General features: G+C 44.6%; 1 protein-coding gene across 1 annotated transcript in view; it reads left to right on the top strand.

The window, feature by feature from the left end:
* ARHGAP25 (Rho GTPase activating protein 25) overlaps positions 1 to 14,048 on the top strand; it is a 42,375-nt gene extending 28,327 nt beyond the window's left edge. Inside the window, exons 7-12 of the mRNA XM_014525431.2 lie at positions 3,118 to 3,250; positions 7,126 to 7,199; positions 8,733 to 8,854; positions 9,650 to 9,852; positions 10,382 to 10,962; positions 11,883 to 14,048. Of these exons, the coding sequence (XP_014380917.2) occupies positions 3,118 to 3,250; positions 7,126 to 7,199; positions 8,733 to 8,854; positions 9,650 to 9,852; positions 10,382 to 10,962; positions 11,883 to 12,093 (1,324 nt within the window). The 3' untranslated portion in view covers positions 12,094 to 14,048. The remainder of the gene's footprint in view (positions 1 to 3,117; positions 3,251 to 7,125; positions 7,200 to 8,732; positions 8,855 to 9,649; positions 9,853 to 10,381; positions 10,963 to 11,882) is intronic.
* Positions 14,049 to 27,766: the final 13,718 nt, after the last annotated feature.

Here is a 27,766-nt window from a genome sequence, read left to right as displayed (position 1 = left end):
CAGCAGGAAACCGGAGAGATTGGTGAAGTGGAAGTGAATTGGGGATTGAAACTAAGATCAGTGGAGAGGCCAAAAAAATGTTGATCTCCTATTCCATTCCCTGCAAATCTTTTAAGTTTCCTATTCTCACCATGCCCAGTTCCTTTTCTCACTGATCTTCCCCTACCAGGAAGCCTAGAAAGATAAGAAGACCTAACGTTCCCTTGCTTTTAGAGCCCCAAGTTACTCCCTAGCTACAGTCTTGTCAGAGGCAAATGTGGGAAAGTGGTGCTGTGCCTCTCTTTATAACATTTCCTGAGTGAGCCCATTAGTTTCTGATTGCACCCAGACCTGGTTTCACTTCCTCTCCATCAGCTGCTTTGCCTCATTACTACTCATGTTGCCCACTTGCTTGGAGCTGGTTTTAACCCCTTGTTGTAATTCTAGGTCAAAGGCTTGCTTGCTCTATAACCTAGATGCAAAAACGTTGTCTTTTATTGCCCTGCACCTCACGCTGTCTTTGCATGCCAGTGCAAAATACTAGCAAGTCAGAAAGCAGCAGATTTGAGCCCCTAGCTCCACCCTGGAGTCACCCCAGGTGCAGGGCCAGCCAGAGGCATTTTCATCTGGTTCTGCTCTCCGTGTGCATGTGTGAACCCCACTCCCTACTGCACTTAGCAGTGTGCTTCTCTCTAGCACACCAGCTGCACTAGTGGCTTGGGGTCAGGTTCAAATCCCATTTCTGTCAAGGGCAAAATTCCAATTGACCCTCATGAGAGTAGGATTTAGGCCAATATTTTTAGAAGTGGCTGTGAGCCCAGCTCAAGATACCTTGGACTATATTTCCAAGGGGCTAAGGATCTTTCCCACTGATTTCAGCCTACTTAAGGTGTCATAAGCTGGGCCTTCCAAAGTGGAGGGGCCCAAAATGAAATACTTACAGTTGAGTCCAGAAACATTTCCTTTCAGAGCTGGGAACTAGACCTCCACCCCAGGACTCCTAGTCCAGTCTTTTGACCATGCAGCCCTTTCTATTTACTCCTTCCCTATACATAGAAAAGAAAGTTTGCATAAAGTTAGCTACACAAACCAGGGCTTATTTAGAATAAGCCATGGTCTGCTCTGAAATTTGAAAGATCCCTGTACTTGCTGGTTTTGAAGCCTGGCTTCCCAATGCATTGTTTTTGGATCTGAATAGCTTCTGCGTTCTGAACTTCTGAATCGCTTCCTGGCTCTTCCATAGCCAGCTTTCCTGTTACAACCTGTGGAGCTTCATTAGGAGTTGAAGCCCTTCTGCCAGACAGTAGTTTGCAATGGGGCATGGAGAAAAGGATCATCTATCTTTTCACAGTGCCATGTGATGTTGGCTTTACATTGGAGGGCCTGGGATAAACATTTCCAAGCAGCTACATGAAAATGTACTGGATGGTAATACCACTTTGCACTTCTGAAGAGAATCTTTAAGCTCATTACAAATGTCGAGATTGATTCTGCTTGCACTTAAGTCGGTGGCAAAACTGACTTCGAGTGGTATATGATTGTGGCCTTGTTTACAGGCTTTTGAGAGTTAAGAAGCAGCACTACCCCAGGAGTGTGGGTGCATTTATATTGGTATAAACAGGATTATGCTTGTTTAGTTCTTCCAATCCTGGGAGGAGAATAAGATATACTGGTACAGGGTATCTTTACACCCGTTTAACTTCTCTACTCTCTACTCTGGTACAACTGTATCAGTAAAAAAATCCTCTCATCTAACCAAACTGTTATCGTGTTAGACCTGTGTGTATACCAGGCCTAAGGCTCAGGGCAGGCCTACAAAGGGCTGCCCTTGAACCACCCAAGTCCCCTTGCCTCAAAGATAAGTACATGGCTCAGCGTTGGCAAGGTCAGTAGCTAGACACATGGGAAGCTGAGACACCGAGTAGTGAGACTGGCTTGAGCATCCTACAGTGAGTCAGTTGCAGAGACAGGAAAAGAACCTACGAGTCACTTGCTCTAGCCAGCTAGTCTAGACTGGGCACATCTACACATGCAGCAGACTGTGCAGTTGTTACTGTGCAGTCATTTAGTATTTGCTTAAGCAGTATCTGGCGTTATTGGGGAGTCCTGACGCTGCATGGCTATTTTTAGCAGCTACTGTGTAGTAGCTCGCTGCTACTGCATGGGTATCACAGTTTGTGCCCAGCGATGCTGTGTCTTAGTAGCAACGAGCTACAGCGATGTAGCTCACCACTACAGCGACTTACTGTCTCATGTAGTTGCTCCCACTGTGTGTGGAAAAAGATATACTGCTTATCTAATATATAGCAAATGTAACAAGCACTGTTTAAAGCCTGTTCCAAGGCTCAGTGGTGCATGCCAGGGCTGGCCTACCCAAAGCAATATTAACTAAATTCCTCAGGCAGTGTGTATAAATGGATCAGAATTCCAAAATAGTGACTTAAAAATCCCCTAAAAAACAAGCCTCCAATGTTGCATGGGAGGTTAAAAAAACTTATGAAAAAATAAATAACTTGAAGGGTTTTGCCACAAGATTAAAACAATTTCACAACTTCAAGGTAGGTCAAATGAAAGGCCTCCAATCTTAACAATGTCCTTCTTTGACATAATATAAACTTCTTGGTTTGCAAAGCTGCAAACATCTGGCCAAACAGAACATGCTCAGTAATTGCTGTCAATCTTAAAAACCCACAGTGAGCTTTGCCAGCTCTGCACAGGATGGAAAATGCCTGTCAGACATGTGAGTGCAAGAAAATATTTGCCTAAGTAAATGCACAAAATGCACAAAAACATTCATGAGTCAAATGTGTCTGGGTCATAAATGCTGGGGAACTGCCAACCCCGTGGTGAAGCAGGGATCTCTGCTAGATACTGTCATTCCTTCCCTTGTCCCACTTGGTACACTCTCAGGTCAGCGGGTACTCCATGGGAGTCTCTGCTTTGGTGCCCTCCACTGGCACTTGCCCCTACAATTTTGTTCTGCCCACTCTATTTAGCTAACCTCTGTTCCTTTATGACCTCTGCCCTCTCCTGATGCTGTTTAAGGTCAGAAACCTTCCTCTACCACTAAATTCCTACCAAACAGCTCAGAATTTCACAAGTGGATTCTTGATTCAGATCTCACCTTTTATTTTATAGAGATACTGATGTACATACAGTGGCTTCTCTGTTTAAACTCTACCTGAGGGAGCTCCCAGAGCCAGTTATACCTTGGATGCAATATGAAGGTTTCCTCTTATGTGGTCAGCTTGTGAATGCAGATGAAATTAAGGTATTCCTCATTTATTTCCTTCTAATTTCATTTTAAATCCAAGTGATTTATGAACCTTAAATATTTCAGATTCAGAGCTTAAATACAGGGCTGGGATGTGCCACCAAAAAACTTAATACAACAATGCAAAAATAGTAGATACAAAAATGCAAGCAAGCAAATACAAAAACTTGTGACTGTTCCACTTTTGGTATTTCTGCTTTAGCTGAGTTTTTGCAGTTAATGAAAGGAGGGTAAAAAAAATACCAGAGGAAGGAAGTGCAACATCCTGCAGTTCTCATGTCACTAAACAGAGAGTGTGGCTGGTAGGAGAGCTGTAGGGGGAGCGAGAAAGGAGACAGGGAAAAGGAAAAGGCTGAAGAAATTCAAAAAATAGATGGGAACAAAGCCTTGGAGAAGCTTACATGAGTTACAATGAAGAGAACTTTCTTAGCAACTGCTTCCCAACAGAAAAGCTCATGAGAAGCAGAGCAGAAGGGCCATGAGCCTGAGTGAAGAGCCAGGCAAATTACCGCAATATGTACATCTAAGCACACAGTTTCTCTGTTTGAGAGCTGAGGGAGCCCATGGGTCTGAGATACAGAGAAGCTGCAAACTCATAGCTTCCCATAAACATTAGAATTGCTCAGATAGGAATATAGGGACTGCTGTACTGGATCACACTAGCAATCTATCAGCATCATCCATCACACTACTGCTAATACGGTGTAGAAGTCCTCGACTTCAGGAAAGCTGACTTTGACAAGCTCAGGAGGCTTGTTGGTGAGGCCCTAAGGGACCACGACCCCAAGGGGAACTCAGGAAGAGTGGCTGCTCCTTAAGGGAGCGATCCTCGATGCACAAGCTAATGTTATTCCGTCTCGGAGGAAGGCAGCAAAAGGGCACAGCAGCCCCCTTGGCTCTCCAGGGAACTAGCAGACCTCCTGCGGCTAAAAAGAAAGGCCTACAAAGGATGGAGGATGGGATCCACCTCCAAGGAGAAATATTCTGCACTGGTCTGGTCCTGCAGGGAGTGAACCAGGAAAGCCAAGGCTGCGACGGAACTCCAGCTAGCTACAAGTATCAAGGACAATAAAAAGTCCTTTTTTAGATATGTGGGGCGCCAGAGGAAAAGCAAGGACAACGTTGGATCCCTGCTAAACCAGATGGGACAACTGACAACTGACGCCCAGGAAAAAGCCAACCTATTAAATGGGTACTTTGCATCGGTCTGTCATCAGTCCCATGGGATGCCCCTGCCCACTATGGGACAGGGGGGCCTGGGTGAGGGAGGCCTGGGCGAGGGAGATTCCCTGCCCTCCATCAATGCTGACCTCATGAAGGAACACCTTGAGAGGCTGGACACATTCAAGTCAGCTGACCCTGACAATCTACACCCCAGGGGACTCAAGGAACTGGTGAGCATCATATCCCAGCCCCTGGCACGGATCTTCGAGAACTCCTGGTGCTCTGGTGAAGTGCCCGATGATTGGAAGAAGGCCAATGTGGTGCCTATCTTCAAAAAAGGGAGGAAAGTGGATCCAGCAAACTACAGGCCCATCAGCCTGACCTTTATCCCCGGGAAGGTTGTAGAAAAGATTATTAAAGAGGACATTCTCAACAGACTGGCCGATGGCAACATCCTGAGGGATAGCCAGCACGGGTTTGTTACGGGTAGGTCTTGCTTGACCAGTCTTATCTCCTTTGACGACCACGTGACCTACCACCTGGACAAGGGAGAGGAGATTGACATCATATATCTTGATTTAAAAATAGCCTTCGATCTGGTATCCCATGATCACTTCTTGGCAAAACTGGCCAACTGCAGCCTCGGGTCCACCACAATCCGCTGGCTGGGGAATTGGCTCTGTGGTCGGACCTAGAGGGTGGTGGTTGACGGAAGTCAATCGTCATGGTGCCCTGTGACCAGTGGGTCCCCCAAGGCTCTGTCCTTGGACCTATATTGTTCAACATCTTCATTAATGATGTGGACATTGGAGTCAGAAGTGGACTGGCCAAGTTTGCCAATGATACCAAACTCTGGAGTAAAGCATCCACACCTGAGGACAGGAGGGTGATCCAGGCTGACCTTGACAGGCTCAGGAAATGGGGAGGTGAGAACCTGATGGTGTTTAACACCGAAAAATGCAAGGTTCTCCACCTTGGGAGGAAACACCTGCAGCATCCTTATAGGTCCGGCAGTGCTACGCTGGTTAGCACTACAGACGAAAGGGACTTGGGGGTCATGATTGACCACAAGATGAACATGAGCCTTCAATGTGATGCTGCAGCTAGCAAAGCGAGCAAAACGCTGGCTTGCATCCATAGATGCTTCTTGAGCAGATCCTGGGACGTCATTCTCCCATTGTACTCGGCCTTGGTGAGGCCACAGCTGGAGTACTGCGTCCAGTTTTGGGCTCCACAATTCAAAAAGGATGTGGAGAAGCTTGAGAGAGTGCAGAGGAGAGCCATGCGCATGATCAGAGGTCAGGAAAACAGACCTTATGACGACAGGCTGAGAGCTATGGGACTCTTCAACCTGGAAAAGCACAGGCTCAGGGGTGATCTGATTGCCACCTATAAGTTTATCAGGGGTGTTCACCAGTATCTGGGGGAACGTCTGTTCACCAGAGCGCCCCAAGGGATGACAAGGTCGAACGGTTATAAACTCCAGCAAGACCATTTCAGGCTGGACATAAGAAAGAATTTCTTCACTGTCCAAGCCCCCAAGGTCTAGAATAGCTTGCCACCAGAAGTGGTTCATGCACCTACATTGAATGCCTTCAGGAGAAATTTGGATGCTTATCTTGCTGGGATCCTATGACCCCAGCTGACTTCCTGCCCTTTGGGCAGGGGGCTGGACTCGATCTTCTGAGGTCCCTTCCAGCCCTAATGTCTATGAAATCTATGACTATACCCACAGAAAGAGAGAGACATTTCCTGGTTGACATTTCCTGACTTTCAGTATTTTGATTAAGCTGTGTGAGCTTTTTGGGGCATGGGCCATCATTTTGTTCTGTGTTTTTGTGTTTTGCACAATGGGGTTCAGGTGATTCTTGTAGGTTGTTTCATGTTGGGATCATTTAGGATAAAAGGTGCCATATTACAAATAATTTGATCCAGTAAATGCAGTAAGAGTATGTGTGGTCAAATATCAAGAGCTCAACCCACTGGAGAATCACTGGAAATCTAACCATAGGACCTGCTGAGCCCTGAGCACTTCTGAAAGATCTGGTCATTTATTTGCTGCTGAAATGGGAGCTGAGCTCTGCTAAAAATCTAGCCCTGTTGGAAATTTTGCATCTTGGCAACCCAGGCTTAGTCAGGTACTAGTACTTCCAGGCTAAGTACAGATAGTCAACAAGCCCAAGGCTGAATCGATTCAATCTTCATAGTCTAAGCTTCATAGATAGAAGCAAGTGAACAGACATTCACTTTTAATTCCTGAAATGCAGCCACATGCCTGCAGTGGGTCAGGCCAGAAGCCAGGGGGCACTAGAGCATGCCTCTCTGCTGGCCTAGAGCACACAGTTTGGACCAAAGCTAGCCTGCCCACCCTGTGGGGGAGGTGCATAGCATCCTGGGATGCTGGGGGGCTATGAGTTAACTTGAATCTGGAGGGGATCTGGGATAGAAGTTCAATAAACTGATTTAACCTAAATCAGTTAAGTCCATCCAGGTTTATTGGTTTCAGTCACTTTGAAAATGGTTTATACACACTGAACTTCTGTTGTGTTATAGATCTGAACCAGCTTCTAATCACTTACACTGGTTTATGTGCAATTTCTGTCCCTAGCCCTAAAGATAGAATGAGAAAATGAGTGAGCTTATGGAGGGTTTTGATTTCATGTATATACATATGAATCTTTACCAAGCAATTCTTAAATTGTCTTCAGGGTCATCAGGAGTTAGAGAAGCAACTGTCCCTCCTTCCCCGAGACAATTACAACCTCCTCAGCTATATCTGCAGGTATGTTCTCCCTGTAGCGCACGCACAGTGCAACTTTCATCTTGGTGGCTGGAAACTTATGGGTGAAACCATAACTGGGCAGCAAGGAAACATCAGGCTGCCTTGGGATTTTTGCATGTTCCCCTTAAGATTTCAGATGCCAAAGCTGTGTGGGGAGCATCTTTTATAGATCTGTACCAGGAGAGAAGAGATAAATGAATCTGGGAAAAAATGCCTTCCAGATTGCCCCAGGGTTTTCTTACAGTTTGAAATTATAGGCATAGGTGCTGAGAAATGGGCTGTAACCACCCTCTTTCATCCAAATGCCCCAGGACATAGGGGAAGTCTGAAATCTGACCCTGGATTTGAATCTGAATATTACAAATGGGCAGATCTAGGCACTCCGGGTTTTGTGGTTTCAAGGATCTTTTAATAGAATATACTTTGAGCACTGGGGCAATTTAGAGATTTCTCCCAAAGCCATCTGGTATGTTAATAGTGTGTTTCCATGTGAAAGCAGTTGAAGGTTTCTCATCAATTTTGAATGGCCTGTAAGTCAGAGAGAAACTCTCTAGGTTAAATTTAGCTCTGGTAGATGCAGACTTTGTGCTGGCTGCTGGGAAAAACTGAAGGAAATTCTCTGGCCTGTGCCATGCATGAAACTAGATGATTGAATGGCCCTTTCTGGTCTTAAAAGCTAAGGACTTACTGATTTCAGCAGCATTCTGTGGGCATGTCGACATCTATAATTAGCATGCCTGAATAAACTCCAGTGCAGTTTGCACTGAAGTTTACTGCTCCTGGGCATGCCGTTTGCACATGCTCCCGGGACCGCAGCATGTTGAGCTGGGGCAGAGCAGCCCCAGCTGGCAGGGGGCCCTCGGGGAGGAGGCCAGCAGGCAGCCCCCACACTGAAGCACCTTCATGCTCCAGCCAGCCCCCTCAGTGTCTATACGTAAATAACTCCATCGTAGGATAGCACTTGTGTCTGGCAGTACCGTCCTACATCAAAGTTAATTAGTTTATTTAATCCAAATAGCATTGCACGTGTAGATGCTGACGTTTTGCTGCAGAACTAATTAGGCAACTCCGCAGTGTCTTGTGTAGACGCTCCCAGTGAGTATAATTTTTCCTGGTATGTGCACTCACATGCTGAGTTATGTAAACCAGTGAGAGTCAAAACTGAGGACAGCACCAGCCAAAATCTTACACAGTGAAACTGTTGAGTTTCGCCCAGCCCAACCCGGCCCTGGTTGATGGTTCATTTTTCTCCGGCAACATCATTAAGAATCAAATCAGACTTTGTTTCTTTTTGTTTGTTTCTGAGGGGACATGCCTTCTCATTGTTTGACAGTTTTGGCTTCTGTAGTGATACCTTGCAGACAAAGCCCCTGTGTGCACTGCAGTGGAAAGAGCCATGTAGCTAGATTTTTGTACTGGGGATTAGTGGCACAGCTGGGGGATTGTTAGGATTTTACAACCCCACCTTTATAGAGTTTGTCTGCAGACTATTCATTTTCCAACTTGGAATGTTTTGCGTTTGGATCCTGGCAGGTTCCTACATGAAATACAGCTCAACTCCAGTGTCAACAAGATGAGTGTGGATAATCTGGCAACTGTGATTGGAGTGAATCTCATCAGGCCAAAGATAGAGGACCCTGCTATTATTATGCAAGGTATTATGGATTCCAGTAACAGTTCAGGCACCCCCTCTCTGCATTTAAATGATCCCTGAATCCAGAGTCTTAAAACAATAAACTTAAGTCAGACACATGAAGCCTAAAGTCTATCTTTCCTGGAGAGAGTAGGTTCTGCCCAATAATGTTTAGTCATAATAAGGCAGTCAGGCTATAAATACCTCCAAAATAATAAAACTTAGCACTTACACTGTGCATTTAAAATACTTTATAAAAGTGGGTTAACAGTGTTTTTGGCCTCTGGCTGAAAGGCTTTGGGGAAGCTGTGTCATTCTTCGTTACCTTTAAAAACACAAGAAACTCATGGAAACAGCAACCAAGCTGACCCATGCAATTGTACATGCAAGCAAGGGGGAAAGTACATCACAACTAATAGAAACTAGCTTTTGATCTGCACAGAGGCAGACCTTTGCTGTTTTGCAATGTAGTTGGCCTGTATGTTACTTAAGTCCCAATCTCTCTCCAGCAGTGAATTTCACCCAAAGCCCAAATTCCACTCTGCTTTTAATAACATGTATGGTATGGTAGGATAGGAAAAATGTATGCCTGCATGCCCCATTTAAAATAATGGCATGAATTTCTTCCTCATCCTCAAGTGTCATAGGCTGCTCAGCCAGATATGTTATTGGCTTTGGTGTAACCAATACTGCATTTTCCATAATAATCCATAGAAGTAGAACCTCTCTTGGTTTGCTTCAGCTTAATGAATTCCTGGCTCAGTTGCTCAATGAGTTATTCCTCGTTGCTATAGGCCATGTCCCTTTTCTGTTGCAGGCACACCCCAGATCCAGAAAGTGATGACCGTGATGATCAGTGAGCATGCCAATCTCTTTCCCATGTCTAAAGATGTGCCTCCATCTCCACCCATGCAGAAGAATGATTCTAAGAAGGCCCCCATACCACGCAGCTCTGTGGGCTGGGATGCTGCAGAAGACCCACCAGCAGCTAAGCCAGACACATCAACCCAGGGCCAAACGGTAAGACATGATCCTATGGGAAATGATCATCAGATGTTTTTTGTAAATGCTCTCTTAATATTAAGGGAGTTTAGGTTGTGCCCTTGTTGATCTAAGGCCAGAGGCAGACAAGGTTCTTTGGGTAAATCTGATATTTTTTATTAGACCAACTCAAATAGTTGGAAAAATTCTTCTTAGCAAGCTTTTGGGTTTAAATACCCGTCGTTAGGCAGAGGAGGCATCTGCAGTAGGTGTGTGCTTTTCCTGGATGTTCTTAATAGTAAACTTGTTAGAGAATCAAATAACTTAAGTCAAGATTTTCCCTGGAAAGCAGACAATACCCAGAGAAAATTCAACTTGATGGGAAATTGAATTTACAATTAAAAATGGTTTGGTAGAAAAATTTGAAGAAGCATTAAGTGTAATGTATTAGCCTATTATGAATGTGACTTTAATAAACAATATGACTGTATGTTTACCACAGAAATATGTATCTTTATTGTATATGAGCTCGGGTGAAATTATCCTAATGTTCATCACTCTGTTTCAGAGAGAAAACCTAGATGTCAGCAGTTACACTGCTTTTGGAGAAACTGCCAGGTTAGGCATAGCTGTGGAGGATAATTGTGTGAACCAACCCACAGATACTTTAGAAATGTGGAAAGCACAATCGAGGAAAAGAACTCAGACCCTCCCTAACAGGAAATCTTTCCTAACTTCTCCCTTTAAAGGGGAAAAAGCCAGCAATGATAAAAATAACATATTCAACAGTGAATTTTGGAAATTTTCTGCAGGGAGTCCACCTTCTCCCCTTTCTCCAACAGAGGGACATAAGAGAACATTGTCTCAAAGCCTTTTTAGGTTGATTGACATTCAGCGTGCTTCAACCTATGATAATGTACCTACATCTCAGACAGAAAGTGGGGAATGCACTAGCCTGCCAAACACAGCAAGCAGCAGTTCTGAGAAAGATTTTTTATCAAGCCAAAGCCCTAGCCATGTGCACAAGGAGACATCAAGTCCAGCCACTGATCCTAAGGACTGTTACTCTGGTCAGGAGGATCATGAAATCCTACAGCTAAAAAAAGAAATGGAGATGCAGAAAAGGGACTATGAGGAACAAATTAAGAGGTAAATGGTTCAAAGTACAGTCTTCTAGAGGTTGTAAAGACCTCAGTTCACATGAGCACAACTTTAATATTAATCCTGTGGGAACGCTTACTTGCAGTACTACAGTGCCATGTAATTAGGTCTACCAAATTTAATTTTGATCATTTGGAAATATTTCATTCTGATTTTTTTTAAAAAGTTACCATAGCTTAAATTTCTACATAAAAAGTCATTTTGAACAAGAAAACAACATTTTCCATTTTGACAGTGTTGAAATTTGACATTCTGAAATGCTCAGGACTTTTTTTAAAGCCAGGAGATTTGTCAAAACTCATTCTTCCCCACAAAAAAGTTTTAGGTTTTTATGAAACTGCATTTTCTGACAAAAAAGATCTCTTGTAAAATTCCCAACTCACGGCAGTTAGGGACAAAATTCAGAGTCAGATCACTGCTTGCCCCTGTAGGACTTTTCCAGAGTGTGGCATAGTGGAAGAATTCTTGCCCATATTCAGAAAACACAGCATGGCCTTATAGTAACCCACAGCAAACAAACCACCTGAAGCCCGTGTTTCCTCCCATGGTTCCACATGCATTTCCACCTACTGGTGAAAGGCAGAATACATTCAACACCCCTTTATAGTGATACAGTACTCCAGCTGGGCCATTATAGCTTTAGTTCATTTTCAGTACTACTTTAATAGGCACAGTTTGCACCTTAGTTATCCTGTCCCACTTGCCCTATTGTTTTAACAGGGCATTTTGGTTTGCTATGGGTTTTGTGGGTAGGCCAAAGCATTAAGAGATGAGCTACTGAGGCTGAGGGAAACATCCTGTTCCATATCACTTGGGATGGAAGCTCTCAGTATTGTATTGCTTAATGATGTGGAAGCCTGAATTACCAAGAGCTGAATGCTAACTTTCTAGCACTGTCCCCTTTACAGCCTCGAGAAGGAAAACTATGATGTCTGGGCCAAGGTGGTTAGGCTGAATGAAGAACTCGAGAATGAGAAGAAGAAGTTTGCAGCACTGGAACTGAAGCTTCGGAACGTGGAGCGCTCACGGGAAGACGTGGAGAAGAGGAACAAGGTGCTAGAGCAGGAGATCCAAGACTTTGTCAAATCTATGAGTAATCCAGAAGCCAAAAGCAAATAAGAGTATGGCCGCGGATGTGCACATGCAGAGTGGAGCTGCAGAGCATATAATCTTCCCACTTCAGAGAATATAGGAACTATTAGACTGGATCAGAGAAAGGGTCTGGGTAGCCCAGCATCCTGTCATTGAGAGTGGCCAGCATCAGCTGCTTCAGGGAAAGGGGGAAAGTTCCTTTCTCATGCCCAGAAGTTATGGTTGGTTTGTGCCCTGATGCAGGAGGTTTGCATTGCTTTCAAAGCTCCTCTTCCCTTTTTTGTTGAAATCTTGCTCTGGATATTCATGTTGTCCCTATAAATGGCCATTCTTTTTTCCTTGGTCTGACTAATATCCTGTGGCTAGTAGTTCCACAGATTAATTGCACATGACCTATGGAGGTCCCTTCCAGCCCTACTTCTCTATGACACAGCCCTAGATTCTATGATTCTGTGACATCTTTTTAGTGGTGGCCCTGAAGAAATCCCCTTCAGTGGCTTCAATGTAGAAAAACCAGTCTGAGGGCTGAGTTCTTCTCTGGTGTACATCATTGCAACTCCAGATTTATGCTGAGGCAGTGTACTTCAGTACTGGTATGTCAAGCTACTCTCTGCCAGCAGTGCACACATGGAGCTCAACATAAAGACTGAGGCCTTATGTTTTCAGTTTGACAGCTTGTAAATCTGTTGCTTTTTCTGCTGCATTTTCAGCTGATCGTCAGTCAGTCAGCTTCTCTCACAAGCAAGCCCAGCTCTTGAATGTGATCAGGACTTTTATGCTGCTAGAGGCTTTATGTATAAGACACAGGTCAATCACATGTTTACTAGACAAACACATGGGATTGATGGGCTACAGTACAAAAATGTGCTTCGGATGGGTGCCTTTATGGAAATAACGCAAAAGAACTGAGGTATGGATTGGCTAATTACTTTGGCTAATTTGAAATTAGACACCTGGAGCAAACTGATCAGCTGGAGTAAATCAGTGGTAGTTCCACTGCTGTCAACTAAGAGCCCTATATATAGTAGAGTTAAAGGAACTACCTTGATTGAGACCAGTTGAGCATCTGGCCTCGTATATCAAAGAGTTGAGCTCAAACCAGGTTCAAGGTCTGCTTGGGACAGCCAATAAAAAACAAAAAAGGAGCAGAGAGGAAAATCATGTAGAGAGACTGCATGAAAAAGAGTAGGTTAGGAGAATGGGAAAAATGCTAATAAAAACCCAAGGTTTCTATTCTGTGTACATATATATATTCCACTAGCTTCTGCTAGACTAGCTTTTGTAGAGTAATTCTCACTCTAAAATGGGGCTGATCTCCTTTATCCAGAAGTCTAGTGCCTTTAGTTTCTTTAAATGTAATTAATCTTGGTATAAACCTGGATTTAAAGCACAGGGAACGGAAAGGTTCTTGATGAATGCCAAAATACAAATATAGGGGCATAGGTTGCAGCCATGTTGGTCTAAGGACATAGGCAGACAAAGTTCTTTGGGTCAATAGAAAAGGTCCATGGGGTTTACAATGCCTTGGACTCCAGGGGCATGTCTTTTGAGAGGACCACAGTGAAGCAGAGCATGCCTTCTCCAAGCACACTACAATCTGAAATGGAAGTAATGTAGAGAGGCACCAGGCCCACGACAATAAGTCCTATGTATGTACCGCTTCAACAAGGTGCTCCCTGTCACGGTCCTTTGATGTAGCTATGCCTCATAAGCTTCACCTAAACCAAGCAAGCGAACCTAATGGCTCCCTCAAAGAAAGCTTACAGGAGGGAAGCAATATTTGTTGCCCTCACTGGTCAATGAAAGCTCAGTACAATCATTCAACATTTGTGCTATATGTTCTGTTGGCCTGGTATATTGTCACCCGGTTAGTCTTTCTGGGGGAACTGTGAACAAGCCATAATGTTTCTGTTTGTGTGTCATCTGAAGTAAGCATAGTTGCATTAAGCTTCTCAATTAAAAGCATTTGTTATTTTTTCCAACTGGGCCTCTGATCTCAAGTGGTATAACCATAAACACAGCAGTCGCTTGCCTCCTGATAGAGGCATTGCATCCACGGTGGAGTGTTATAACCCCATATTAACCCATCGCACCAGGAATTTAGTATGTTTTTGAACCCAGCACTTGAACCATGGTGAATGGGGCCACTCTCAACCAGCACTGGCCCATCAACATATACTGCTAAGCAGATGACCTTCAGATAGCAGAATGGCTGCTTTGATCATCCCCTCTGCATTTGAGACACCAAATCCCACACAAACAGCCTTAAATGCTTCCCTGGCACCCCAAATATCACTGTTGCTTTGTGCAATGGAACCCCCTCATTTTTTTATTATAAAGAAGAAAGAGAAAGGGAGAAAGGCCCTTTTAGTGGGGCACTACTGACTTGGGGGTGGGAGAGGGGGACCTTCCCTGGCATGAGGGAGACAGAAAGGAAAGGGCAGAGGAAATTCAGCAGTGCCAGGGGGTGCCTGCTGGACCCTGAGTGTGGAGGGGGACAGAAGGGGCACGTCGCTGCGACAGGATTCATAGTTGTTAGGGTCAGAAGGGACATCAGTAGGTCGCTGAGTCCGACCCCCTGCCCTGGGCAGGAAAGAGCACTGGGGTCAGCCGACCCCAGCTAGATGCTTGTCCAGTCTCCTCTTGAAGACCCCCAGGGTACAGGAGAGCACCACCTCCCTTGGAAGCCCATTCCAGATTCTGGCAACCCTTACTGTGATGAAGTTCTTTCTAATGTCCCACCTAAATCTGTTTTTCATCATTTTGTGGCCATTGTTCCTACTTACTCCAGGGGGTGCCCTAGTAAATAGAGCATCTCCGATTCCCTGCTCCCCTCCCCTGATGAATTTATAGGCAGCCACAAGATCACCTCTCAGCCTTCTCCTTGTGAAGGCTGAAGAGATCTAGGTCCCTCAGTCTCTCTTGGTCGGGCTTTGCCTGCAGGCCTCTGACCATACGAGCGGCCTCCTCTGAACCCTCTCGAGATTCTTCATATCCTCCTTGAAGTGCGGCGCCCAAAACTAGATGCAGTTCTCCAGCTGCAGCCTGACCAGTGCTGCATGGAGGGGAAGTTTCCAGAGTTTTCCCAAGGATAGAGGTGAGACCAACTGGCCTATAGTTTCCCGGTTCCTCCCTCCTCCCCTTCTTGAAAATAGGGACCACATTGGCCCTTTTGTAGTCCTCTCGGACCTGGCCAGAGCACCAAGAGTGCTCAAACAGCCGTGCCAGTGGCTCTGCAATGACACTGGCCAATTCCTTCAGCACCCTTGAGTGAAGGTCATCCGGGCCCACTGATTTGAACACATCCAGCACATCCAAGTGCCTCTTCACTCAGCCTGCGCTAACAATTGGTGGGTTGGTGTCCCTCCTGTGTCTGTCTATGATCCAACTGGGAGATTTGTCTTGGTCTGTGTCTAGGAATACAGATGCAAAGAACTCACTGCAGAGCTCAGCTTTGTCCCCCCTCTCTGTTACCAATTGGTCTAGTTTGTCCTCTAGGGGTCCTATGCTACCCTGTGCCTTCCTTTTGGCTCCCTGAAGAAGGACTTTTTGTTGTCTTTAATTTTTGCCCTCAGCTTCAGTTCTAATCCTGCTTTGGCCTTTCTGACGGACTCCCTGCAAGTGCGAGTCAAGGAGGTACACTGCTCCTTGATAGCTCCCCCTGTTTCCACAGCCTGTATGCCTCTTTCTTTGCCCTTAGGCTTTCCTGGATTTCCCCATTCTGCCAAGAGGGCTTCTTGGCCCCTTTGCCCCTTTTATGCGCAATGGGATTGTCTCCTTCTGCGCCCATGGGATCACTCCCTTGAGGAAAGACCACCCTTCCTGGACTCCCATTTCGCCAATGCTGTTGAGCTTTAACGCCACACTAACTAATCTCCTGAGCACACTGAAGTCAGCCTTTCTGAAGTCTAGCACTTCAGCCCCGCTGGTTAGTTTACCCACCTTTTGCCAGATAGTGAATTCAATCAATCGATGGTCACCATCCCCTAGGTTACCTTGTACCTGCAGATTCCCACCAGGTCATTCCCTGTAGCTAGCACCAAGTCCAGCAAGGCATTTCCCCTAGTGGGACCATATACCTCCTGCATTAGGCAGAGGTCCTGTATGCAGGTTAAGGACCTATGTGAGCGGGATGATCAGGGCTGAGGGGACCTTGACTAGGACTGAGTGAGTTGAGGAGAAAGCCAGGGCCAGTGCGGCCAACATTGAACTGGAGACACTGTGAAAGGAAAGACCCTGGCTAAGCGGGGTTGCACCCCTGTGAGGAGGCACTAGCCTGCTACCGCTGTGAGGAAACACACGCTGAACGGACAGCCCCACAAGGTAAAGCTGAGGTGATTGTTATTTCCTCTCGGAGTTAGCCCTGGTGGTTTTCACAAGGGAAGTAGCAGCCCCTTACTTTTCAGTGAGGTGAGAAGAGAGTATAAGGAGAGGAATCAAACTTTGTTCCCCCCACAGGTTTCAGAAAACACAAGAAAACGGAGCCAGCACCCTTTCAGCAAGGCGCCTGGCCATGGAGGCAGCCCTACCTGGAAGGGGACAGCAGGGCAGATAGCATCCAATGCTGCTCCTCAGTGACTGAAACACTAATTAGCTAAAAAAGAGATGAGGATTGCCTTAAATAACCCACAGGTATCTTAGGAAGGGGCCTTGTGGTTAAGTATTTTCCTAGTGCTCTTTACACAGCTAGCCATAAATAATAGAAAGCAAGATATAACACCCTACTAAATTCTGACTGAAGTACCTCCAAAGAGATACCTGCTCTATACTGCCTATGATAGAAATGAAACATGGAAAAACCCTACTAGTTTAATTTTTCTCATTGCAAGGGGGGCACAAGATCCTTCTGTTCAAAGGAGTCCTAGCTGCAGCCTTAACTGCATAATTAATAGCCTTAATTGTCTCTACAGTATGGATTTAATTTGTCTAAGAGCTAATTCCAGTAGGCCAAAGCTTCAGCCAAATGCAGTTGAATTTTTATTTATATCTCTTCTAAGAGATTTAGTCCCACTAAGTCTGCTTACAGGAGGACTTTATTCTAGGAAATCTTTCCTGGCCACTAAAATTTTCTTATAACCCATGTAACTTTAACTGGCTGTGAGCAATAGCAAGGGCAAGAATACTTCCCAAGGTTTCTGCAGTCAGAAAAGGTAAGCATGGAAGCCGTTAGCACCTTCATTGGCAGGAAAAACAAGTGTGATTTTTCATGCCAATGGGCTGGGATCTGCAAAAGAAAGCAGCTTACATGACAGAGCTAGGTCAAACTGCTGGAGTTAACACTGTTCTCTCTTCCCCTGGAGCACACACATCCAGGGTGCCGATATGAAAGTCTCTCAATCAGGATTCAAAAGAATTCATAAAGCTGCTCCAGAGCTTCTAGGATAAGCTTTAACCCCGGGGTCAAGATGTGCTTTGCAAACCCAGTCCATAGGTCTACACAGCTTTAGAGCACTATTGTCTGTACATAGCCATTCCACTGTACCATCCAAAGATCCCATCTACAACTGCAATATAATTTCCCCACACATGGCAGTTCAAACCTGCTTCCTGGATTAAAAAAAAAAATCCACTAATTTTGAGACATGTTTAAGTGTCTTAGTTATATTAAGCAACTTATTCACACACATTTTTCTCTTGTGTCTGATTTAAAATATTTTTTTCCAGTTCCATCAACCAAATGAGTCTGGGAAGCTTCTGTCTACACATGGAACAGGTGCTAAACAGATCTTTGTACCAAACAATATCCTGCGTCTACACGAGACACTGACTGTGCGCAGTAGGTCGTTACTACTCCGTGTGGCATGCAGCATGTAATGAGCTACTGTGAAGTTAGCGTCTCCAAAAAGCCATTTGGGGATACTACTGCGCAGTAACTCTGGTTACTGTGCAGTCATTTAGCACTTGTGTATGCAAGTGCTAAATGACTGGACAGTAACAACTGCACAGTCAGCATCTCGTGTAGACACGGCCACTGAGTACTAAGAAAACTCGTGTTATTGGAACTATTTTAATATACTGTACTTCTGCCAGTGCAAAAGATGTTAAATTGCTTACTATAAGCAAAGCCTTACAGTTGCAAGATTTCTATGTAAAACTTAGCTATATAATTGTGTATATGTTTATATGTAACAAATATAAACAGTAGCAGGTACAGGCAAATAAGAATAAACAGTGTTGTTCGTAAGTTGTGAGGTTCAATAAACCTGGTACTACATATTATGAATGACTTCATGAATCCATTCTAAACACTTACAGAGTTTGGGTGGTTCTAGAAAATGCCGTTTCTTTGCACTGTTAATGGCGGCAGTGTTTCTCAGGATTCAGCTATTTGACTCCAGTGATCATATTTGATCCCAGTGATCAAGATGTTTCCATCTTTCTGTGCTCCACTTCTGCCTCCTACAATGCTAAATTCCTTGCTCCAGAGATTCGCTATAAAAACATTATAGTCTCTAAAAAAATATTATTAAATAGGATAACTAATGGGAACTTTTACTGCTACCTTCCTAACTTCTAAAGTACTGAACAACAGTGGCATGCATCATCCTCTTGAGAAATGTTCAGCAGCTGCTATGAAACGAGTTGCTGTATTCTAGGCTGCTGCATGGTGGGCTGGTGTCTACATCACAAAATTCAGCATCACAGCTGATATTAATGGCTCCCTCCTTGGCAGTTTCATCAGAGACCAAAAACTGAATGAATTTACAACTAATAATTACAACTAGACGATTGGGGAATTCATCTGTTGTGTAATATGTTGAGGTCTTTATATGAAGACATCATATATTTACATTTATACATGGGTCCCTTGTGAAAAGCACTACAGAAGTGCAGCTACTGAGAGGCTGTAGTATGTTTAGTTGCAGTCTTTGCCATAGAAAAGAAAGGCACTGAATAGCTCTGGACCAAGAGGAAAAAAACTATTGCCCTTGTGTTCATCTTCCTGAGTGTCCTGTCCTATTAGATTGGAGTAAACTAATTTACTCTGCACCAGGATAGAACTTGTGAATACAAGTGCTATACTGCTGTGGAGTAAAAAACTCTGCAGCAGCACACATGTAGATGCTGCCCCAGCTGGCTGGGGCATGAGGGTGCTTCAGTGGGTGGGCTGCCTGCCTGTTAGCCCCACACTGAAGCACCCTTGTGCCCCAGCAAGCCCCTCCTCAGCATGTTGAGTCAGGGGGGCTGGCAGGCTGACCCCCAGGACTCCCTGTCAGCTAGGGCTGCTCTGACCTGCCTCAACATGCTGTAATCCTGGGCGCATGTGCAAATGGCAATAAACTTTGGAGTTTATTGCTCTCAGGCACACGTTCAAACAGCGCGCCTAGGAGCAATAAACTCTGAAGCAATAAACTTTCATTAGCTTCACATTAGTTGCATGTGTCAACATACCCATTTTTTCTTTCATGGTCTCAACATACTACACTGCTCCTGATGGAAGAATGCCAAGATATGGTGACTCCAACATAAGTTCTTTCTATGGTTTATCATCTTCACTGTTCAATGATTGTGTCTTGCTTCTCATCTGAATTACTCTATCTTCAGCTTCCAGCCACTGGAACCAACTCTTCATGCCTTCTTCTAAGAGGTAATTTTGTCTTGGGCTCAAGACACATTTGGACGGCAATGTTGAGGGGGAGCATGTGCTAGAGTTACTCCATATGTTGGACAAACAGTGGAATTCTGTTTCATTAGCATGAAATAGGCCTAGAAGAAACATGGCCATCTGTGCTGGAAATGTCACATGCTCCTCTCAGCTCAGATCCAATGTGTGAGGAGGCAAATAATGCCTTAATAGACGAACAGCCGATCTTAATGACGTGAGAAAGCTTGGCTGGGTCTCTGAGGTCTTGGAGATCAGAACAAGTGTGTATTAATTTAGTATAAACTACAACTTCCTCCACTTCCTCTGCAGATAGGCAAGAAGGGCGTCTACTGAGCCGCATCTGTTCCTAAAGAATGAAGTAACCATTTTGAAGATTTTTCTCCCCATTAAGATTTGCAATCATATTTAAATGATGCACTTTTCAATCTGGCGGTCATGTGATCTGGAACCTCCCAGCGCATAGGGGAAGCAAAAATCTGGGAGGTGATAAAGTCATCTCATCAAATGGTTATTGCTTGTGTTATGGATTTAAAAAGGATGTTACTAGTACAGTTCTCTGGAAATATAATAAGACTGCAGAAAGTACTCTGTAAATCTGCAGGGTCCTTTTCTGTGAAGGTCTTTTACACCCGTGAAAAGCAGGTACCAAATGGTATAAGAACAGCATTTTCCACATACTTTGCCCTTAAACTGCACACACTTACGTGATTGAACAAGGGCAATGGAGAATCATGACCATAGAGCATAATCAAGATGAATCAATCTTTTTTCTATAGATGACTGAGGCCATCCTGTGGAATCATTTGGCAATTCTCTCTGGTTCCACTGAATAATTAGAGAAAGGTTCTCATTCAGCATTAGATTCTACATACTTTTCCAGTGTGAGGCAACTATATTTCAGTGGCTCTTAACTCTTTTAACCAGGAATAAATGAGTGAAAGGACATTACCTCTGCCAGTGCAAACATCTGAAGCACAACTCTAGGTCTGCTATAACTTTTTGGCACAATCTCATTCATGATAAACATTTGTTTTCATTACTCCCATGTATTTGTACCAGCGTATGTAATGGGGGGGATTTTTATATTGGGCATGAGGGTTGACAATGTAAAAGCAATTTATCCGCACAATGCTCTTTGGATAGGAACCAGTGACAACCAGACCAGCTTTTCCTCTCAAGTTTTATCAATGTTGCATTTTTGGCACTATCACAATGGTTCTTTTTAAAGCTTAGCAGCTACATAAAATTGAAAGCTATTTTTTTAGGCAAGAAACTTTGGATGCATGTGTGGGAAAGCTATCCAGGCATTAGCTAGTGTAGCTTGTCCATTAAAGAGGAGAGAGACATAGCGTGAGTGTGGTATTTTGTCTGAGAATTACTGAAGAACTAAAACCCAGTGCCCCAGTTATTCCTTTCCTTTTACATGGCTGGCGCCCACCCTTCTCCCTGGTTCTAAAAAATAGCCATAAATGACTGGGCAAATAGTACTGGACTGGAACCATATAGTATACCAAAATTGACAGTATTTAAATCAGACTACTCGTGTGAGTAGCCAGAACAAGTAATGAATTCACAAACTGGTCCCTGATGAGGTCACCAGCTGCAGTCAAAAATGAATAGGAATTGGGTACCTACCTATCCTTACCTTAAGGAGTAGTCTGCTTCCCAGACTCAGACACTGATATCATAATAGTTTTCCTCAGCAATGTTCTTCTACAGCCATATCAACATGGCAAACATATTGTCATACAGAGCTCCCTTCATGCTGCATGGCTCCCTGACAACTCCCTCCTGATCCAGAAAGAGTATTTGCATGACACTGTGCCTGGGATTATTGGCATGGGAGCAGCCTGTCGAAAGCAAAATGGCACTTTGAGGGAGCTGCCACTCATCATGGATAATTTGCATAGAAAATACCTCACAGCCTCGGTTATTTCACGGCACATGGTTCATACTACAACAATACCTTTGGTGACTTGCACTGTGAATTTATTCTGCAAATAGCTTACACTTGGAAAAGTTTGCACCATGGATAATTTACATTACTGATAGTTCACAATCTAGATGGTATGCACTGAGAATATTCTGACCCTCAGGCAGTTTAAACTTAATAGCTTACATTACTGATAGTTCACAATCTAGATGGTATGCACTGAGAATATTTTGACCTTCAGGCAGTTTAAACTTAATAGCATTTACACTGAAGATAGTTCATCCCATGAAGAAAGAGCTCACAAGGGATTTTTTAAATACCTGAATACTTCAATCCATTTCAGGCAGAGCCTACAAGCAAAACCATTCACTGTTTATGTACAGCCCTGTCAGAAATGCTCACTATTTCCCCTCCTACATAACATATCTTTGTGACCCTGGTTTGGAAGTAGTGGGGGATGCTCTTACATACAGTAATATCATCGCCAGCCGCCGGTGCAGCTTGTGAAAATTTGCCTTATCACGCGTAAAAACATGATGTGATATTTAAACCCTCTTTACACAATGTACCGATAACAGGAACTGGTAACAGGAGAATGTTCTTTTAATCTCTTCAGCTGGCCAGGCTGCTGTTGCTGCATCCAAAGAGCTATTTTCAAATTAGCGTATTTAACTATGCGTAAAACAGCTGGAGCATGGAGGAGCAGAATGGATGGAGGGTTGGTCTCTCCTATTAAATAAAGATGACAAGCATAAGGGCATATGGCAGCTGCTGCTTAAGTCTTCTTTCCCCAAATAAAGTTTCCTTGCCTCCCTTCTTACTACTCAGATAATTGGTACAGGTGTCAGCCTCTTGTAAAAAGACACACTTAGGCTTCAAAGAGCTTTAGATAAAGCCAACAGTCCATACCTATTCACCACAACAGTTACATTATGGAATCATTCTCTCCAGTGACAGTCTTATCCTGCAGCAACTGCTTATACGAATTGTCTCCAAGCTCTCAAAAATCAGATTTCCCATTCCTCATATCTGTATTCAAAAATCCTGGACACCCAACATACATGTAGCATACTGAGGTCTTCTGAAAGTCTATCTTCACTTGAAACGTGAGCCCAAAAGGAGGAGGATTCACCTGACAGCAGCAAGATGGTCTGTTTATTAACTGTGGCCAGCAGATGAGAATCCATGTGGAAGTTCATACTCATATTAGGTGGAGATCTCAGTCAAGTACCTAGTAGACAGTTTTACAGAACACAACAGCTAACACCCTCGTTGGCAGGCACAGCAGAGAAGCAAAAGGCTAAATGTCCTATGAAAAGTGAAGTATTCTCACACCTTCACCAGAGTTCTTTCCATCACAGGGGTGACGGAAGAATCTTGCTGTGACAGCCAGCACGGGAAAAATTTGTTGCAAAGCTGCATATGTTATTTCTACACAGTGACTGTACATTTCCTGTACTACTTCTTTAAGCACTGAAATTTTCTGGACAGAGAAAACAGACAGAATGCATTTCCCATAATAATCAAGAGCTGCAAACAATGTCGTCTCACCACTTAAACTGTCCAGAATACCAAGGACAGGTGCAAGGTTCTTGTCAATTAAGAGCCAGCTTCACTGTTGATTGGTGTGGGACAGCCCACCACTTGCATCTTTCCCTTGCTCAGCAGATTGCATCAGTATTTGCTACTCACATCTATAGCTCTATTATTTAAAGCTTTAAGGTACAGTTTGTGACAGAGGGCAAAGCCAAGCCTTAGGTGCTGCAGACAATGGCTTAATGCATTGTAGTCTGATTTTCATGGAGACCAAAGGCCCTTGACTCCACTTGGACAGTATAAAGTACAGATAAGTTATATTTCTACCCAAACAATGCAAAGTGTGAGGGAGACTCAAGCCCTGTTATAGATATATATTATAGACACCTGGCAGTGTCTGATTCGTTTTATTTGGACTGAATATTCATTTTTCCCTCCTCATCTTGCAGATTTGGAAATGTTTATATTCCTGTTCGAACCATGCCAATAAGGACCAGATTTAGTTCTCATTTAGACCTGCCAAAACCCTGTTGACTTCAGTGTACTTACTCCTGATTTACACTGATGTGGACGACAGAAAAATCAGGACATATACTTGTCTTCTTGTCCCATCCATTTGAATTGAACGCTGTTGTTATCACTGAGGTAAGCAACACACCATCATACATGGGGGGTGCCGGTTCAGAAGCACATTAGCGCAATGAGCTGGCAGTGTTAGGGTGTTGGCGGAGGGTCAAGAACATCACAATTCTGGAAAAGCACAGGGAGATTAAATTGCTTTCACCCACTCCTTGCCACTTTACTTCTTTAAATATAAACCCTCCTAGACAATGACAAGCAGGAAGGATTTCAAAAACAAAAACATGGTAGATTTGTTCTTCTGTTACATTAAACTGCCAGGAGCTCAGAGTGAGGGCCAAGTGTATCAAGATGCTACAGCTGTCTGCAGTCTGAGATGTGATTTCATAGATTTCATAGACATTTGGGCTGGAAGGGACCCTGGAGGATCATCGAGTCCAGCCCCCTGCCCCAGGGGCAGGAAGTCAGCAGGGATCATAGGATCCCAGCCAGATAAACATCCAAATGTGTCTTGAAGGCGTTCAAAGTGACCCGCCTCTGGCAGCAGGCTATTCCAAACCTTGGGGGTTCAGACAGTGAAGAAGTTCTTTCTTATGTCCAGCCTGAATCAGTCACAGTGGAGTTTGTGACCGTTCGATCTTGCCATCCCTTGGGGGGCTCTGGTGAACAGACGTTCCCCCAGATCCTGATGAGCACCCCTGATAAACTTACAGGTGGCCACCAGATCACCCCATAGTCTGCGCTTTTCAAGGCTGAATAGCCCCATGGCCTCTCATCATAAGGTCTATTTTCCTGACCTCTGATCATGTGCATGGCACTCCTCTGCACCCTCTCAAGCTTATCCACATCCTTCTTGAATTGTGGAGCCCAAAACTGGATGCAGTACTCCAGCTGCAGCCTCACGAAGGCCGAGTACAGCGGGAGAATGACGTCCCAGGATTTGCTTGAGAAGCATCTATGGATGCAAGCCAGCTTTACTAGGCGCAGCATCACACTGAAGGCTCATGTTCATCTTGTGGTCAACCATGACCCCCAAGTCCCTTTCATCTGTAGTGCTAACCAGCGTAGCACTACCGAGCCTATAAGCTTGCTGCAGGTTTTTCCTCCCAAAGTGGAGAACCTTGCATTTTTCGGTGTTGAACACCATCAGGTTCTCGTCCGCCCATTTCATGAGTCTGTCCCGATCCACCTGGATCACCCTCCTATCCTCAGGTGTGGATGTTTTACCCCAGAGTTTGGTGTCATCGGCGAACTTGGCCAGTCCGCTTCTGACACCAATGTCCACATCATTGATGAAGATGTTAAATAGTATAGGTCCCAGGACGGAGCCTTGTGGGACCCCAATGGTCACAGCGCACCAAGATGATTGGCTCCCGTCAACCACCACCCTCTGGGTCCTACCGCGGAGCCAGTTCCCCAGCCAGCGAATCGTGGTGACGTCAAGTCCGCAGTTAGCCAGTTTAGCCAAGAGGTGATCATGGGATACCAGATTGAAGGCTTTTTTAAAGTCGAGGTATACAATGTCGATCTCTTCCCCTTGTCCAGGTGATAAGTCACCTGGCCATAAAAGGAAATGAGATTCCCTCAGGATATTGCCTTCAGCTAATTTGTTAAGGATGGCCTCCTTGATGATCTTTTCCAAGACCTTCCCCAGGATAGAAGTCAGGCTGATGGGCCTGTAGTTTGCCGGACCTACTTTTCTCCCTTTCTTGAAGATAGGCACGATATTGGCCCTCTTCCAATCATCGGGCATTTCACCAGAGCGCCAAGAGCTCTCAAAGATCCATGCCAGGGGCTGAGCTATGATGCTCACCAGCTCCCTGAGTACCCTTGGGTGTAACCCATCAGGGCCAGCTGACTTGAAGGTATCCAGCCTGTCAAGGTGTTCCTTCATGAGGTCCGCTTCGATGGAGGGCAAGGAATCTCCCTCACCTGGGCCTCCCTGACCCATAGTGGGCAGGGCCGTCCCATGGAACTGGTGAAAAACTGATGCAAAGCACCCATTTAGCAAGTTTGCTTTTTCCTGGGCGTCAGTTGTCAGTTGCCCCATCAGGTTTAGCAGGGGTCCAATGTTGCCCTTGCTTTTCCTCCGGCTCCCCACATATCTAAAAAAGGACTTTTTATTTTCCTTGATATTTGTAACTAGCTGGAGTTCCATCACAGCCTTGTATGAGTACTTGTATGTAGCTTGTACGAGTACTTGTGGTGATGAAAGCTGGCCCAGTGGCCAGGCCACTGGGCTGTAGCCTGACAGATCCATGTTCAGGTCCCTGCTCAGCTATACACATCCTGGGTGACCTTGAGCAAATCAATTCCAGCATTTTTGTGCTGCCTTGAAACACCCAACACCTAGTTGCTTTGGTTCTGCATACACCAAATCCCAGGCATGAGGCATCTCTGAACCCACACTAACAAACCCATCTGAGGCAGTGCAGGTAACAAGAGTGCTGGGTGGCTGCTCTAAAGCAGATATAATACATTGCTTAGGGGAGCAAATGGGTACATCATGCTTTACAGCAGCCACATGGGTGTAGCACAGGGCGGGCAATTATTTTGGGCGGAAGGCCGCTTACTGAATTTGGCAAGCCATTGAGGGCCGCATGATAGGCAGCCAGGGGCAGATAAATATTAGTTTTCTAAATTTTTTAGGGGCCCCGCGCGCCGGATAGAATGGCCTGGCGGGCTGCATCTGACCCCTGGGCCGCATTTTGCCCACTCCTGGGTAGCACAAAGACAAGCCTATCTGTGTCTTGGTTGCCAGCCTTGCGTCATCACTACAACACCTGAGTGTTTAAATGATTTTCTCTGTAAAATACCTGTATGAAGCATTTCACAAGTGGAAAACAGAGGTACAGAGAGTTCACAGAGATGTGTGATAATCTGGGAACTGGACTTGGGTCTCCCAAAGCACAGTGTGTGACAGGACATTAAGGAAGATGAACACAAGGCCAATGTGTTTTTCTCTTGCTCCAGAGCTATTTATTGCCTTTCTCTTTTGTGGAAAAGACTGCAACTAAACATACTACAACCATTCAGTAGCTGCACTTCTGTAGTGCTTTTCACAAGGGAACCTATGTATAAATGTGACTATATGATGTCTTCATATAAAGACCTTAACATATTACACAATAGATGAATTCCCCAGTCCTCTAGGCAATTTTTCAGCAAAGGTTAAACAACTGTCAATCAAAACTCCAATTCACTTCCACACCTCTAAAATCAAGCCCTTAACACGTAAGACATGAAGGCAAACACAACAAATAGGCCCTTTTGAAAACTTCAGACTAAGCAACTTGCTCCAAATTATACAGCAGAAGAGCAGCAGATCTAGAAAAGGATCCAAGAGTCTCTGCTTTAACCGGATACATGCGATCTCCAGAGAATCTCTATCTCCATGCAAAGATGTTCCCTTTAAGATTCAGATCTACTGGCCAGTGAACAGCTGTTGGCTGATGAACAGATAGCAAGACATTGGGCATGCCTATACGTGCATTTAGGTGCAACTAAATTTAATGCACATTAGCTTAATGCGCATTAAGGCAACGTGGCTACATGTGCACACATTAAAGCACATTAACGCCATGTACATGGGCTGATACGAGACTGAAGTTAGTTCCAAGTCAGTCCGTACGTGGTGTCTACATATGCTAGTCGCACGTAAATTTGACACCTGCTTTTGCAGGTGTCACACTAAGGCACGAATAGCCTAAAATTGTCGTTTTGAAGCTTCATTAAGGGCACACACATGTAGGCACATGCCCTTAATGCACCTTAAATCGGGCTAAAGCACCTTAAATTGGCAGGTATAGATGCACCCATTGACAACTTGTGTTTCAAAGGGGAAAAATCAATCCCTGTGAGCCCAAATATGTCTTTCCAGGTTTCAGCAAAGGCAACACAAAGATCCTAATATTATAAAAGCCTAAATCTGTCTGTCCATAATGCTTCATTTGTGCTCTGATTGGCTGACAAACGGCCAATCAGAGCGCAAAGATGTGGACTGACAGAAGGCAGCTCACCACCATGATGGTGGGGACATAGGGGGC

This window comes from Alligator sinensis, unplaced genomic scaffold (genome assembly GCF_000455745.1).
Source record: "Alligator sinensis unplaced genomic scaffold, ASM45574v1 scaffold1373_1, whole genome shotgun sequence".
Lineage (NCBI taxonomy): Eukaryota > Metazoa > Chordata > Crocodylia > Alligatoridae > Alligator > Alligator sinensis.
This window is presented reverse-complemented; position numbering and strand designations above follow the sequence as displayed.